This window comes from Chelonia mydas, chromosome 3 (assembly GCF_015237465.2).
Source record: "Chelonia mydas isolate rCheMyd1 chromosome 3, rCheMyd1.pri.v2, whole genome shotgun sequence".
NCBI classification, from domain to species: Eukaryota; Metazoa; Chordata; order Testudines; family Cheloniidae; genus Chelonia; species Chelonia mydas.
The window spans coordinates 71,170,556-71,184,879 of NC_057851.1; the positions used below are offsets into that span (position 1 = coordinate 71,170,556).

Below are 14,324 nucleotides of genomic sequence, written 5' to 3' on the forward strand. Positions count from 1 at the left end.
TGAAGTTATATTAACACTAATATATAACTATAATTAACACTAACTGGCTACTACTTCATCTTTGCCAACGTTATATTGTAAAGGGACAGACAATCTCCACCTCTGCTCAGCCAGAATAAATACAGCAGGCTCAAATATAAAATTGGTCACAAAGACGAACGGTAACTGACACTCTAGGGCAGGAATGAATTTTGACATCAAGCACATTTTAAGTATTCCAACTTGATGACTTCAGTTGTTGTTTTTCAACAAGAAGATGCAAGAATCTGAGCCATAGTTAGTCTGAAATTAGGAATGAGTTTATTGAAATATAAAGACAACCCTTGGATTTTATGAGCTCAAGAGAAAATATATGTAGTACAATAACATAACATTGTATTTACTCATCAGGTAGTACAATCCCTTATGGAGCATGCAAAATAACTTTCCAGATATCTAGCACTAGCTTAAAAAAAAAAAGAAATATTGCCTATGAAGAATAAGGCCTGGTCTACATTAGAAACTTAGATTGATATAGCCACGTCTCTCAGGGGTACGAAAAATCTACACCTGAGAGACGCAGCTATATCAACATAACCGCCAGTATAGACAGCACTAGAATTCTTCCCTTGAACTAGCTGCCGCATCTTGGGGAGGTGGAGTAACTGCGCTGATGGGAGAACCCCTCCTGTCAGTAGAGGCAGTGTCTGCTGAAATGGTTTATATGTAGACAAGCCCTTAGTCTACTTTGCCCCAGATCTTCCCTGCCTTATCTCAGCGAGAGCTGGTCAGGAATTTTTCAATGAAATGGATTACATCACGAAATGCTGATTCCTTGAAACCAAAACTTTTAGCGGGAACCTATCAGTTTTGACAAAACTTTTATTGGGAATGTTTCTCAGGTAGAGGATGGAATTTCTGGTCAAAACCAGAAACAGACGTTCCACCACAGAATAACCAATAGTCCAATGGTTAGAGAACTCAGGAATGTAGGAGACCCAGCTTCATGTAACTGCTCTGCCTGATTCAGAACATGGACTTTCACTTGGTTCTCCCACATCCCAGGTAAGTGCCCTAACCACCAGGCTATTGGGCATTCTGGGGTGGATGGTGGGGGTCTTTCTCTGTTTTTTCACCAAAAATAAAAAATTGAGATCTCCCCGTTTTGGAACAGGAAAAATTTTGAAATCTCAAAAATGTTAATAGGCCTGGAAAACTGTTTCCCACCCCACTCTACTCCCAGTCTCCATTCTCCCTGGCTCCTTGCCCAACCAGTCCCAGATGTTCCCTGGGTCTTCATCTGATCTCAATCCCTCAACCCACTGGCTCCCAGTCCCCATCTCCCCTATCTGCCTCCCAGTTTCTTTGTCCAGCAAGCTCCAGTCTTTCATACCCCAACCACATTATTCTAGTTTCCCCTCTCCTACCATCCTTCTTTTCCTCTCTACCACCATGGTTCCTTGTTTCAATCTATTCCCTATGCCTCCCAGTCTGGCTCTTGTCCTCTCTGCTTTAGAATCAACCAGCTTTTTCCTCCATGCTATCTGAGCCAGTGGGAAGGTACTGAGAACACAAGAGAGACAGGACCTCTGTTCCAAGTTCCAGTGTCCATAAGTAGCCCCGAGCAGCAATCACAAGAAAAGTCATTCTCTCAGCCCCAGGATGGATGGAATCTTTGGGGAATTTAGCTGTGAAGCTCTAGCAAGTTTCTACTGAGCATGTGTGAACTGTGATTTTCCAATGGCTTATAATTTAGCCAAATTTGGGGGGATTGTTCCTGACAAAAAAGCCACCCAAGTGCCAAAGTTCAAGTCCCTGCTCCAAAGTATAGAGGCATTAGAGCATCTCAAAGAAAAGGTCACCAGAATTTTTTAAAATGGGCAAGCCAATGTATTTTTCCCTAGCCTCGTTCTCGGGTTTGTCTGAAATTTTCCAGATATATTCAGTCTGCAGCAAAAACCCAACATGTAAAATTTCAGACCAAACAGTTAAAATTTGGCAAATTTACAAGCAACTGAAAACAGGGTCTTATAATGGGAAGTGTCAAGCAACCTTAATAACAGGCAATGCTAGTAGACCCATGTATAATAATAGATGATACCACCGCCACCTTCACTAAACACTTATAAAGTGCTTTCTATGGGTAGATCTCAAAGCACTTTACAGAGGTGGGTGGAAATATTATGCCAACATTACCTATTAAGTAACTGAGGCACTGAGTGGTAAAGTGATTTGCCCACAGTCAGAGTCAACAGCAGTGCTCTAAATAGACCCTGATCTTCTGCCTCCCAGTCCAGTGCCCCATCAAAGAGCCAGACTACTTCTGATATTATCTGTCACATTAATTAGCGGTTACAGTACAGTATCTAGTTTCTCAAGGATTTGATTGAGGGACATAGGCAGTAAGTTTATTTGGTGTTTGGGGAAGAGTACTTTAAGATAGTTTTGTGGTGTTTTAATTGTTAAATTCAAGCTGCTGCACATGTGTCCAGAGGCTAAGGGTAAATTTAAAATGAATAATGTCCCCAGTGCAGGACATTTGTCTTCTCTTCTGTTCTTTATCGTGTCTGCTCCCAGTCCACAAGGACCAGGATCTCTGATGAACTATTCAACGGAGTCCTGAACCGAGGGTCATTTCAGAGTCTCTGTTCTCCCTGCTGTTTTCCAGCCTGCACATTCAGGAAGTAATAGACCAAAAATAAAAATATTTGCACTGCTTTATCTTTTTCCCCACTTCAACCTCATTTAAAAGAAAACTGAAATAAACCAATATAATAATGTATTTGCTACGAGAACTCTTTTCACACAGAAGTCACTAAAAATGTAAATCCTGTAGACATTCATTCATCTCCTGTTTATTTATCTTAAAAAACAAAAAAAAAAGACATGCCACCTGAAAAGTATGCTCTTAGCTGATCTGTATAATCTGTGTTCTCATTACAGTTATCCTCATTCCCCCCACCATCAACCACCCTCTGATGTTTGCTACAGCCAACTATTGCATCTTGACTTAATTTAGATTAAAAGCTCTTTGGAGCAGGGACTGTCTCTTATGTGTTTGTACAACACGCAGCACATGGGGCCCAGATCCAGACTGAAGGCTGTGTGCGCTACTCCAGTATAAACAATAATAATAATTAATAGTACCCTTGACCCCCCATGGATTATTTGGGAAGAAGTTAAGTCTAGGTGTCTACAAACTGGTTTTCTCCTTCTCCAGGCCTTACTTTATGACATGTGCAGTGGTCTTCCGCAGATGTAAGGTCTGTGGGATGGTAATAGAATTGCACAATGCCAGCAGCATGGGATGCTGTCCAATTCCTGGAGAAGATGGTGAAGGAGGGAGAAAGCGCCCAAAATACTGCTGAATAACGCTTCCTAGCAGTTGGTTCAAATAGGCACCTTGAGTTTGGGACTGACAGCATATAAAGGACAAGCCCTGTGGAAAGTAAAAAAATTGAACAAGTATAAATATAAACAAGCATCCAACATGCCCCTTCTAACTGTAACAGCTTCTGAGGCCTAAAGCTGTGTGTGAGCTATTCCTGCATGCAGAATGGTAACTGTGGCTCACACGTTCACTTCATAACTATGGAATCTCATTGTTTTGTAAAGCACACTGTGATACTGGAGTACGAAAGGCACCAATCCAAGTTAAATATTGTTCCTATTAATGACATAATAGAAAAAGTAATTATTAGAATAAAGATCTGATAGGAGAGTGCAGGGGCATGACATGAAACAAGTTTGTTTGAGTTAGACACCAGCTATACTGGATTTTTGGGTAGGGGGGTTGTTGCACCAGTTTAAGGCAACGCTTGCTTCAGTGTAACTTATCCTGGATACATCACACCTTTCCGCTTTGCACTGGTACAGGCTATCTTTTGGTGTACCTACAATGATTTAATTACACTGGTTCAGGTACCCCTAATCTGGACAAGTCCTTAGAAGTGAAAACCAACAGTGGAGAGAAGGAAACATCAATAGAATACCAATCCTGATAGAGGCCTCTGGTCACTGCTGTAATGGTGAGTTTATATTTGCTGCAGGATGGCCAAAGTTCTGTTTTCCTACAATTTTGAGTTTCCTTGTGAGGCAATCCTTCAGGAGAGGATTATAACAAGGACTGCGCTGTCACGTCTTCCCATAATGCTTCTACAGCAACCAAGTGTAAATGACACCATCCTAGCTGGTGATGCATTCTACACAAGGAAGGAACTGGTCATTTTCTCCTACTAGGGGCACTCAGGTTGATGAAATAGGGCTGCAAAGGTGTTTTTCCTTATCTGTTGTTCTACCCAAGTGATCATGCTGATTCTATAACAGTTATATACAAGGTGTACCTGTATCTTATAGCAACTCAAGGAGATGCAGACTGAAACTGACCAGGATCACATCAATTTCACATTGTCCCAGCAATAAGTTAGCTATAAATTTGACTGCTAAAATTATATCATCAGCAGAGGCATATGTGGGAATGAAGAAAATATTGTATACAACCCAAATTTATATAGGTGTAGAGCCAAATTCACAGCAGCAGTGACCTGGTCCATAGTCTAGATGAGTTTTAATATTTTTCAGCTTCCAAAAATCTGCTCTATGTTATTTTTGGCACACCATATTCTTCAAATATGATTTTATATTCTAAATTTTGCGACAGCTGGTCACAAATAGTAAAAACTGAAAAATGTTGAAATTTCAAAGTTGTTTTTATTTCAAAGAGTTTCACTTATTTTTTTAAAATTGAGTTTAAACAGAACTTATTGAAATATTATTTACCAAAACCCAAGACAAAAAAATGGTAGATGATGTCTTGATTATTATTTTTTAATACAAAAAATGAAAAAATTCAATGTAACAACTTTTGGTGAAAATGTTTAATTTTTGAAAAAGGCCATTTCTTTTCCAAAGAAAAATTAGACTAGCTCTAATTTTGGATGTAAAATACACACACGCACACACACACAAATTAAAAGCAGAAAAAAGAAATTAAGAGTCATTCCAGTGGCAACTATCAGAATAAAGTTAGCTCCCTAAAGGAGCTCATGATTGTGGTGTCAAGAGACTATGCGATAATTCATTATTGCTTCTTTTCTTGCTGCCTCTTTCCTAGTGGTGGTTTATTTTACAGAATAAGGTAAAAAATCATTAGAGATATGTAAAACAAATTGTAGCAATGTAGAGCCTGATTGTTTTTGGTTACAACATTACCAACTCAAAAAAGCAAAATCCATTGTAAAACACAGTGAATAAACTAGGCAGCAAATGTCTGCCCAATGAGTGAGCTGAATAATGTCTTTAGTTAAATTAATGTATACATGTAGCTGTGGGAAGAAAAAAATCCCCTACCTGTATAATAGGTTTCTGTGAGAGTACGTCCATCCCAATAGGTCCTCCTCCCTTCACTGGTGACTGACAGGAAGAAGGATGATTCAGAGGGGAAAAAAAGAAGCCCTATTCCTGTCACAAAGTGTCATAATGGAGAGTGCACTCAGAAACCAGAAAAAGAAACTTCCTTGGAATTCACACACTAATACATTGATCAAACAAGTTGGGAGGCTTCTTGACATTTTCTGGAATTGAGAGTTATTTTTCTGGAGAACAGATGTTTTGGTTCCATTGTCAGGGAAGAGAGAAATTCAGAAACTCAAGAACCAAGGAGCTTAAGGACCTATCTGACAGATAGATGTTGCCTGAGGATAACCCAAACACCACTGAAAGAATGTTTTAAGTGTGTCTTATGTGAAATACATGCAGGTTGTTATTGAAACTTATTTATTATGGTCTTGTATCTTGTATCTTCTGATGAGATGCTGCACTAAATGTACATGGAAGATTGCTTCTTGTGGCACAGCTGTTAATAAGACTTAAGGGATTCCATATTGAATTTCCTTTATTCCAAAAACTAGCACAGCTACCTGCAATCTAAGACTACTCTCAAGTCTCCTGAATGCTTCAACACTAGAAACAGGAGAGAAAAGACATTCATCTAGCTGAGCTGAGGGACAGGAAGAACACCACGTAACTTGGGAGTATAGGATACACTTGTTTACAGCTTCTCCTTTCCACAGGTTAAAGAAATAATATTATTAACAACAACAACAACATTATTATTAAAGGATTAGAGCTTGAGAGAAACAAGGCAAATTCTCAGAGGAGCCAGGTGAAAAGACAGAAATAATCCACTTGGCTGATAGCATGTTTTCTTATTCTTAGGAAATGGGTAATTCTGCTCCTAAAAATATTTAGCCATCCTAACAAAGACCATACCAAAAAGTGTGCCTTCACTGAATAACAGGGACAGAAGTGATTGATTGTTCTGAAATACAGACACATACTCCACTGGCTAAAAATTTAACAAAAAAGTTGACAAAGTTGAAGTAGCATCCCTGATTCTAGGTCATCAGTAGCCAAAATAATATGATTTAAGTTACTTTTCATTTTTCTTTAATTATTTTATAGAGCTATCTATCTTGATACCCAAACAAAAAACTCTGGTGACAAAAGATTTATTTAGAATTGTGCTGAAGCCTTTCATTCCTGAATCAAATACTTTTCTAAAGATGCTTCCATTTTCCTGTTTGATGGATCAGATAAAGCTACCTCTTCAAAAGACATATATGATTTTGTAGATCACCCAGTAATATGGGAATCTATTTTTAGAAAGGCCCCCCAGACCATTTTTCTCCTTAGGGGAGGGTATTATATGCTTTTTGGCAGAGGAAATTTAGCACTTCATGGGTGATAAACTTCCCCCGCACGGGTCTTCTGTCTCACGGACCTTTATTCTAGATTGGAAATAGTGCGAAAACACCTTTCTTTTTGTGAGCATCAGAAAAACACTTCTCTGTAGTAGCAGAATCCTCAGTCAAGTCTTGGGCACTGATCTCATTAGGTGGCTCATGTCCTCTTCTTTAAAGTGCCTCAGAGAAGAGTCATCAGACTCTGAAGAGGATGCTGAATAAATTTCCTCTGCCTCCTCAAACCTTCTGAGAGAAAAGCTTGGATTTCTTTTTTGCACACAAAGGCATGTCAGAATTGTTGTGCAATATAGGGCTCTTTGTTTGGTGACCAAGAGTACTTCTTGCTCTTATAGTGTTTAGAGAAGGCAAGATCTCCATGGAGGCCAAGATAGAGAGTTGATGCAGTAGCATCAGAGACTTTGGCTTCACTGAGGTATTTTGCCAGCTCCATATCCTAAGTGGCAAAGTGGATTGAGCAAAAGCTCTGTAAGGTGACTTGGAGAAATGTTCATGTCACCAGTGGCCAAGGAAGCAAATACAAGGAGGGGTACTATCTTCTTTTGGTAGATCCTGTCAGAAGTTAGCTGGGAACCTGCCCTCTCGTGTGAAGGAGAGGACGAACCTACATTGCTAGACTGCAGCTGCCTGCGTTTTGGACTGGAGGTTTGACCTCAGCCATTTCAGACACACAGACCTTCTTTATACAACAGATAGGCATTACAGAGAATGTGGATAAAGGCTGCCTTATTTTTCTCCACTTTTGCTATGTTTTTCAAGCATCTTCTGAAGAAAAAAATAGTCTCCTGAGGAGACGTGCATGCCAGCATCATCTCCTCACTTAAGCAGAGTGGCAATAGATTCCTGTATGCACTAACAGCAGTGACTCTTTCTGCCAGGAAATACTTCTTTCTTCTGATTCATCCATCTATCTCTCAATCACCTATGAAGAGAGAAGGACCTATTAGTAGGGACTGCTGGTGCTATTCACTGCAGAAACCCCAAGCTGTCTAATGACAACGTTTCTTGTCAGTGCTGCTGATGGAATAAATCATTCACCAGTTAATGTTGTACAGTGCCTATTAAACACATGCTATAATTCACAAAAATGCGGTACTGAACTTGTTCAGATCTTTCACACTACAGTACAGATGAGGGCTTTGAAGGCCTGTCCCTTGAGAGATGCTGAGCATGCTCAATTCCATTAAAGACAACAGGAGCTGCGCATGCATAGTGCCTTTCAGGATCAAGCTCTTACAACTTCTTTATTTAAACAGAAATAATACTGATAATTTGAAGAGAGTACACTATAGGCCCCTATATATATAATACATATTCATTCCACATACACACATCATATTCTGTAAGACATTTATACCACTACATTTGGAAATAATAGCTTTAGTGCACAAACACTTATCTTCATTACTGTTGGCAAATGTATACCAACACTCCTCCAAATCATTTTCTAAATCCATTTTATCAGCAATCAGAACGATTTTCAGATTCCCAGTAATAAACTTCAGCAATTCACTAATACATAAAATCAGATCACAACGATGTTTCCAAAGGAATAAAATGCCTAATGTTGGATGTTATATGCCTTGCCTCATCTCACAATTAAAAACAATTCCATAAAAACTTTAAAATGGCCATCCATTCATTTTTTTGGTGCCTCACCTTCTAATGTCTGACACTTAACCACTCTGCACACAACTTTGACAACAAATCCTATCAAATTCTTAACTACAGCATTTCCTAGGTCATCAGCTGTCTTAAGAACAGTCTGTACAATGGTAGAAGAAACAACCTCCCTTCAGCACCTCTTAAGACAAGAAAAAGTACCAGTTTAAAATTGTGAAGTGATGCCAGGGCCTCAGCAAGCCTGAGAAGGCTGGATCAATTAGGGAACACTAAGGAATCTCCAGGAATTATCCTGAATGTAGTGGAGAATGGACCCTGGGTATCAGGAACCCCTCGAGATGTGTACATGTTACTTAGGGTTTTCTGAACCCAAACCTAGTGGTAACTATCTTTTCTTCCAGACAGTTTCAGGAAATAAATCAGTGGGAACATACCTCCTTCTCTGATGAACGATTGGCACAAACTTGAGAGCTTTTGCCCCCAAATCCCTTTTTATTGAGACCAAAGCACATATCTAAAATAACAACATTAGCTTACATTTATTTAAGCAGCTAACTAAAATTAAATAAAATAAATGCAGTAAATGTAATTAGACAAACCAACATAACACTCTATGGCCAATCTTAATGGAGTTCTTAATTTATGCACATGGCATTCAGACATATGCAATGGGCACCCTAGATATACCTGATATTTATTTTCATCTCTTTAAAACATATCTACAGTTTGGGGTTTTTAGCATAGTTAGAACATATATCAGTGATCATAAGGAACTGTCCACAATAATACTTACCTGAGATACTAATAAACCACACCTATCCATGCTGTAGCCCTCAAAGTACTCACGACACAGAAAATCAAAAGAAAAAAAGGAGGGGGGGGGGGGAGAGAGAGAGAGGAGCTCTGCCATATTCCCTAAAAGATCTGGGCTTTGCCACTATAAGTTAGGGAAGTTCCAGAGTTAAGGACCCCTTAGGAAGAGAGCCAGGTCACTAGCCCCTTTCTTTTTAAATCAGGACCATGTTGCCTTGAATAATTTGCCAATTACAACTGCAATAGTTATCACATGGGGAGTGCGATGGTTTGGCAAATCTGTCCACACACAAACTTACGAACTCTGGTGGATTTTATGAAACGTATTTGGAAAAAGAACAGGAGTATTTGTGGCACCTTAGAGACTAACAAATTTATTTGAGCAGAAGCTTTTGTGGGCTAGAGCCCACTTCATCGGATGCATAGAATGGAACATATAATAAGAAGAAATATATATATATACATACAGAGAACATGAAAAGGTGGAAGTCGCCATACCAACTGTAAGAGGCTAATTAAGATGAGCTATTATCAGCAGGACAAAAAAACTTTTGTAGTGATAATCAAGATGGCCCATTTAGACAGTTGACAAGAAGGTGTGAGGATTCTTAACATGGGGAAATAGATTCAATATGTGTAATGACCCAGCCACTCCCAGTCTCTATTCAAACCCAAGTTAATGGTATCTAGTTTGCATATTAATTCAAGCTCAGCAGTTTTTCTTTGGAGTCTGTTTTTGAAGTTTTTCTATTGCAAAATTGCCACCTTTAAGTCTGTTACTGAGTGACCAGAGAGGTTGAAGTGTTCTCCTACCAGTTTTTGAATGTTATGATTCCTGACATCGGATGTGTGTCCATTTATTCTTTTGCGTAGAGACTATCTGGTTTGGCCAATGTGCATGGCAGAGGGGCATTGCTGGCATATATCACATTGGTAGATGTGCAGGTGAACGAGCCCGTGATGGCGTGGCTAAAGTGATTAGGTCCTATGATGGTGTCACTTGAATAAATATGTGGACAGAGTTGGCATCGGGCTTTGTTGCAAGGATAGGTTCCTGGGTTAGTGTTTTTGTTGTGTGGTTGCTGGAGAGTATTTGCTTCAGGTTGGGGGGCTGTCTGTAAGCGAGGACTGATCTGTCTCCGAAGATCTGTGAGAGTGAGGCATCATTTTTCAGGATAGGTTGTAGATCTTCGATGATGCTCTGGAGAGGTTTTAGTTGGGGGCTGAATGTGACACCTACTGCCATTCTGTTATTTTCTTTGTTGGGCCTGTCCTGTAGTAGGTGACTTCTGGGTACTCTTCTGGCTCTGTCAATCTGTTTTTTTCACTTCAGGAGGTGGGTAGTGTAGTTTTAAGAATGCTTAAATGCTTGTTCCATTCTATGCATCCAATGAAGTGGGCTGTAGCCCATGAAAGCTTATACTCAAATAAATTTGTTAGTCTCTAAGATGCCACAAGTACTCCTGTTCTTTTTGAGGATAGATGAACACGGCTGCTACTCTGAAACCTGTCATTGTATTTGGAATCATCCACCCGTTACCTGTGCTGGTGGCACATCTCTCCCAGACCAGTAACAATGGAGAGTCATTAGCATGAACAGACACAAGAGTAAGAGCACCTTAGAGCAATGGGATGGCTGAAGCCTATGGAAACTGGTTTTCCTCAGATTGTCTGCGGAGGAATGGAAAATCCTCAGGAGGAGAACAAAAAAATCAGACATTAGGACTGGCAGTTAAAAACTCAGATGCTGCGTACACTAAGAGATGTGGTTTCTGGTTCGGAGGGAATCTTTTGACTGCCAGACCAGCTCAAGCTTGCTTGCAGGAGTCAGCAAGGAGAATGCATGACCAGGGAGAGAAGACTGAGTCAGATGAGTCAAGTCCAGGGACTTCTGAAGGGACTGGCTACAAAGCCAAAGACATCTTGGAGTGGTGAGGGGGCAAAGGAGGGAAGGGTTTTGAATGCAGGTTTTTTGCATGGATCTGTAAGTCTATAGGCTCTCTCTATGAATACACCATGTGTGCTTTGCAAAGCGTCATTGTCATGTGCTCCGGAAAGGCTAAACTTTAAACCAGAGTACCCACTAGTAGAGATCTGGAATAGGGTGTGCTGAAGCTATTGGGGAGACTGGAGGGGGCGGGGGCAGCACTGGTCTTACGATCTAGGGCAAGTGGATTGTGGGGTCCCACTTTCACAAAAGGGTATCAGCAGAAAGTCAGCACTCAAGGAGTGAGGCTAGAGGGCAGAAACAATGCTTGGAGCCTGACCAGATTCAAGGCAGGGTGCTCAAAAGCACACGGATCCAGCAGATAGGTCCATACCCAGCAGCGTAGTGAGTGTCCTGCAGGGGGAGCTCAATAAGGACTGTGTCAGGGAGCGAAACCAGGGAGCACTGTTTAATTTGTAATGAAAGAGGTGCCGGGGATCCGGCAATTTTTTTACATTCATAATGATGCATTCATGATGCATCAAGCCCAGAGGTGCCGGGGTTCAGCACTGACACAAATTAAGCACTGCCAGAGAGACAGGACCCAAACCATCTAGGACTTCATAGAAAACCATGATCTGAAAACTACACCCAGAAGACTATTGGTTTTCAGCACAAACTATAGAGCAACAGTGTAATATACTCTGTGGATGAAATACCAGTTAGCAAGCAGGCAGCCACATTGTGTAGTAATATCAGCTTCCAGATGGTGACAAGGCGTAGACAGCTTCTCAAAATTCCCACAAACCAGCAAACAACTAAGTCATATACTGCTAGGTCATTATATAGGGATATTAATTTTACTATGACACGCCATCAATCTCAATATGACTTTTGGATAAAGGAAGAAAGCTGTGGGATGTCTACAATGTCACCACAACCTCTGAATTTAATTACTTCCTTTTATTACTTGGTTGCTTTTAAGGACAGTAGCAAGAAGTTTACGCTCAAAGTTTAGATTTTGAGCGACCATAAAAAAGGGTTTTACAGAAAATAATGTGCACATTTCATTATTTTAAAAATAGGTCTTTTCTCTCCTTCACCCCCAATTTAAACAACCTCCTGCACTTCCAATAAACCATACAGCATTTTGAGAGTAAATGAGAATGTGTGTGGGGGGTGGGGGGGTGGGGGGGGAAAGGAACAGACTACAACCAATACTGGAACAAATGACTGGACCAAATCCACCGTCAAACTACTGAGATAACAACAGGGTCTTCTCAGAAAGTACACAAACATAAAAAACAGTGAAAAATAAACATTTAAAATTATCTAATCCTTCGTAAACTAGAGTGTTATTAAAGTATATTTAATAAAGGTATATTTTCAAATACATGTTTGCTTTCTAATCTCAACTAGTGTCCTTTTATCCATTATGCTTATTTGATCTGCTGTCTCATTTCACAAGCCAGTGTTGGCGATAGGTCAGCTAAATCTTCTCTCTACACAACGATCAGGCTGGCGTATATTGGAACGCATCCTCCATCACTGCTATACACCCTTCGGGGAGCGGTGAACCCACTGGGGGGGCGGGTGGGGGCGTTTTTCCCTCCCACTCGCCCCAACAGGAAAAACGCTACTGCTTCTGCTCGAGTTAAATGAGATCAAAGCCATTTTTGTGCCACTGCTGTTCCAGAAGGTGGTTTGCTCGCTGATAGAGCAACTCAGATATTTACCTGAAGATACAGAGGAAGATTTTCCCGAATGGCAGACAGCATAACGGCAGGCAGCTCTTTGTCTTGCTGAAACACAGCAAGCGGCAGCAGCAAGCTATCTATGATGCGGAACAACAGCTGTTGTGCTTTCGAAGTTGCCAGTATTGGTGCCCAGGACTTTACAAGGCCTCCTATTGAAGAACAGTCAAGAAACACCCCAAAAAACAAATTACAAGCAGGCAAAAAAATTTCAAGGCAATCTACTGTTACATGATCCCCGGGTAACCATAGCAACCCAGTTATCTCATTTTCAAGTACAGTCCAACCTGCTTAGTGAACCTGGATACAATGGAAGTCCATTTACAGTTCATCAAAATGGAAGTCCCAAATTATTTCAAGGCATGATAACATACAAGTTGTAATTTCAATTACAGTGAAGTTGTTTTGCAAAAGGAATGGCTACAACTTAAAAAGGGGCGATCTTATTATACCTCTGTACTATCAGCGTTCCACTATTTAACTACTATATTTGGCATATTTGTACACTACAGTGGCCTCTCCCACACATGCCATAATATGGGTTCTCAAACTTTTTCACATCTTCAACAGACAGATTGCCTTTCACTTCCATTCACAACTGCATAACAGCCCTATGGCAATAAGGAAATTGTTTACAGGGAAGAACAATATTAGGAAAATATTTTATATATATTTTAGCTCCTCTTAATGCAATTTACCAGCTGAAAACAAGGAGAAGCCAGCTTCACATAACCAGATGCCTCTCTATAGACTGCTGGTGGTCCAGAGTTTGAAAACTTCCATGCTATACAAGAGCAGCACTTCTTACCTCTTTTCAACACCTTTGTGTACTGATTTGCACAGTTCCCTGTCCTTAGTTTTAGTGTCTTACTTACTGATTGTAAAAGGGTGTTATTGTAAAAATACCTTGGCATCCAGCTTTATTAAAGCTGAAGTGCAGTTTTTATTGAGGAAATGGCTGCATACTCAGCAGCATTTTATTACTCAAAGTACAGTGCTACTAATATAAACAATCTAATAAAACAGATTCTTGCCCATACAACGTAGTTCTCATCAACTGAGCACAATTTGAGTGTATATCCAATTATAAACAAGAAAAGGTTTCCTAGGTCAAAAGTACAGGGGCATCCCAAGGAAATACGTTCAAGACTGAATAAGTAATGGAAGAGATCAAAAATAGGCTTTTACAAGATGTTATTAATGTATAAAAGTCAACCCATTACCATCTCTAAAAACAGCGAACAACAACATTCATCTTTTGGAATGAAAGAAAACACAGTGATCAATCATAATGAAACACAGTGATCACTTAGCAATATTTCTAATAATGCTGTCTAGTGCCCCGTTTTCTTCCAACTACCATACACAAATATTTCGAAGAAGCATAATCACCCTGACCCAAAGTTCTATGCCCATTATCACGGACACTATGCATTTGGTGGCATAGGGTAATGCAGTTTAGAGACA

The 14,324-nt window shown here is 40.1% G+C and overlaps 1 protein-coding gene across 5 annotated transcripts in view; it reads right to left on the minus strand.

Moving 5' to 3' along the window:
- Positions 1–14,324, minus strand: part of MMS22L (MMS22 like, DNA repair protein) — a 135,641-nt gene that overhangs the window by 9,957 nt on the left and 111,360 nt on the right. For 2 of the 5 annotated variants that reach the window (XM_043542671.1, XM_043542672.1), the window contains exons 20-22: positions 12,840–13,009; positions 5,329–5,391; positions 3,207–3,418 (exon numbers count right to left, since the gene is read on the minus strand). In XM_043542671.1, the coding sequence (XP_043398606.1) occupies positions 3,207–3,418; positions 5,329–5,391; positions 12,840–13,009 (445 nt within the window). Of the gene's footprint in view, positions 1–3,206; positions 3,419–5,328; positions 7,663–12,839; positions 13,010–14,324 lie in introns of those variants that run through there. The other 3 variants (XM_007052789.4, XM_043542673.1, XM_043542674.1) reach the window with 2 other exon arrangements.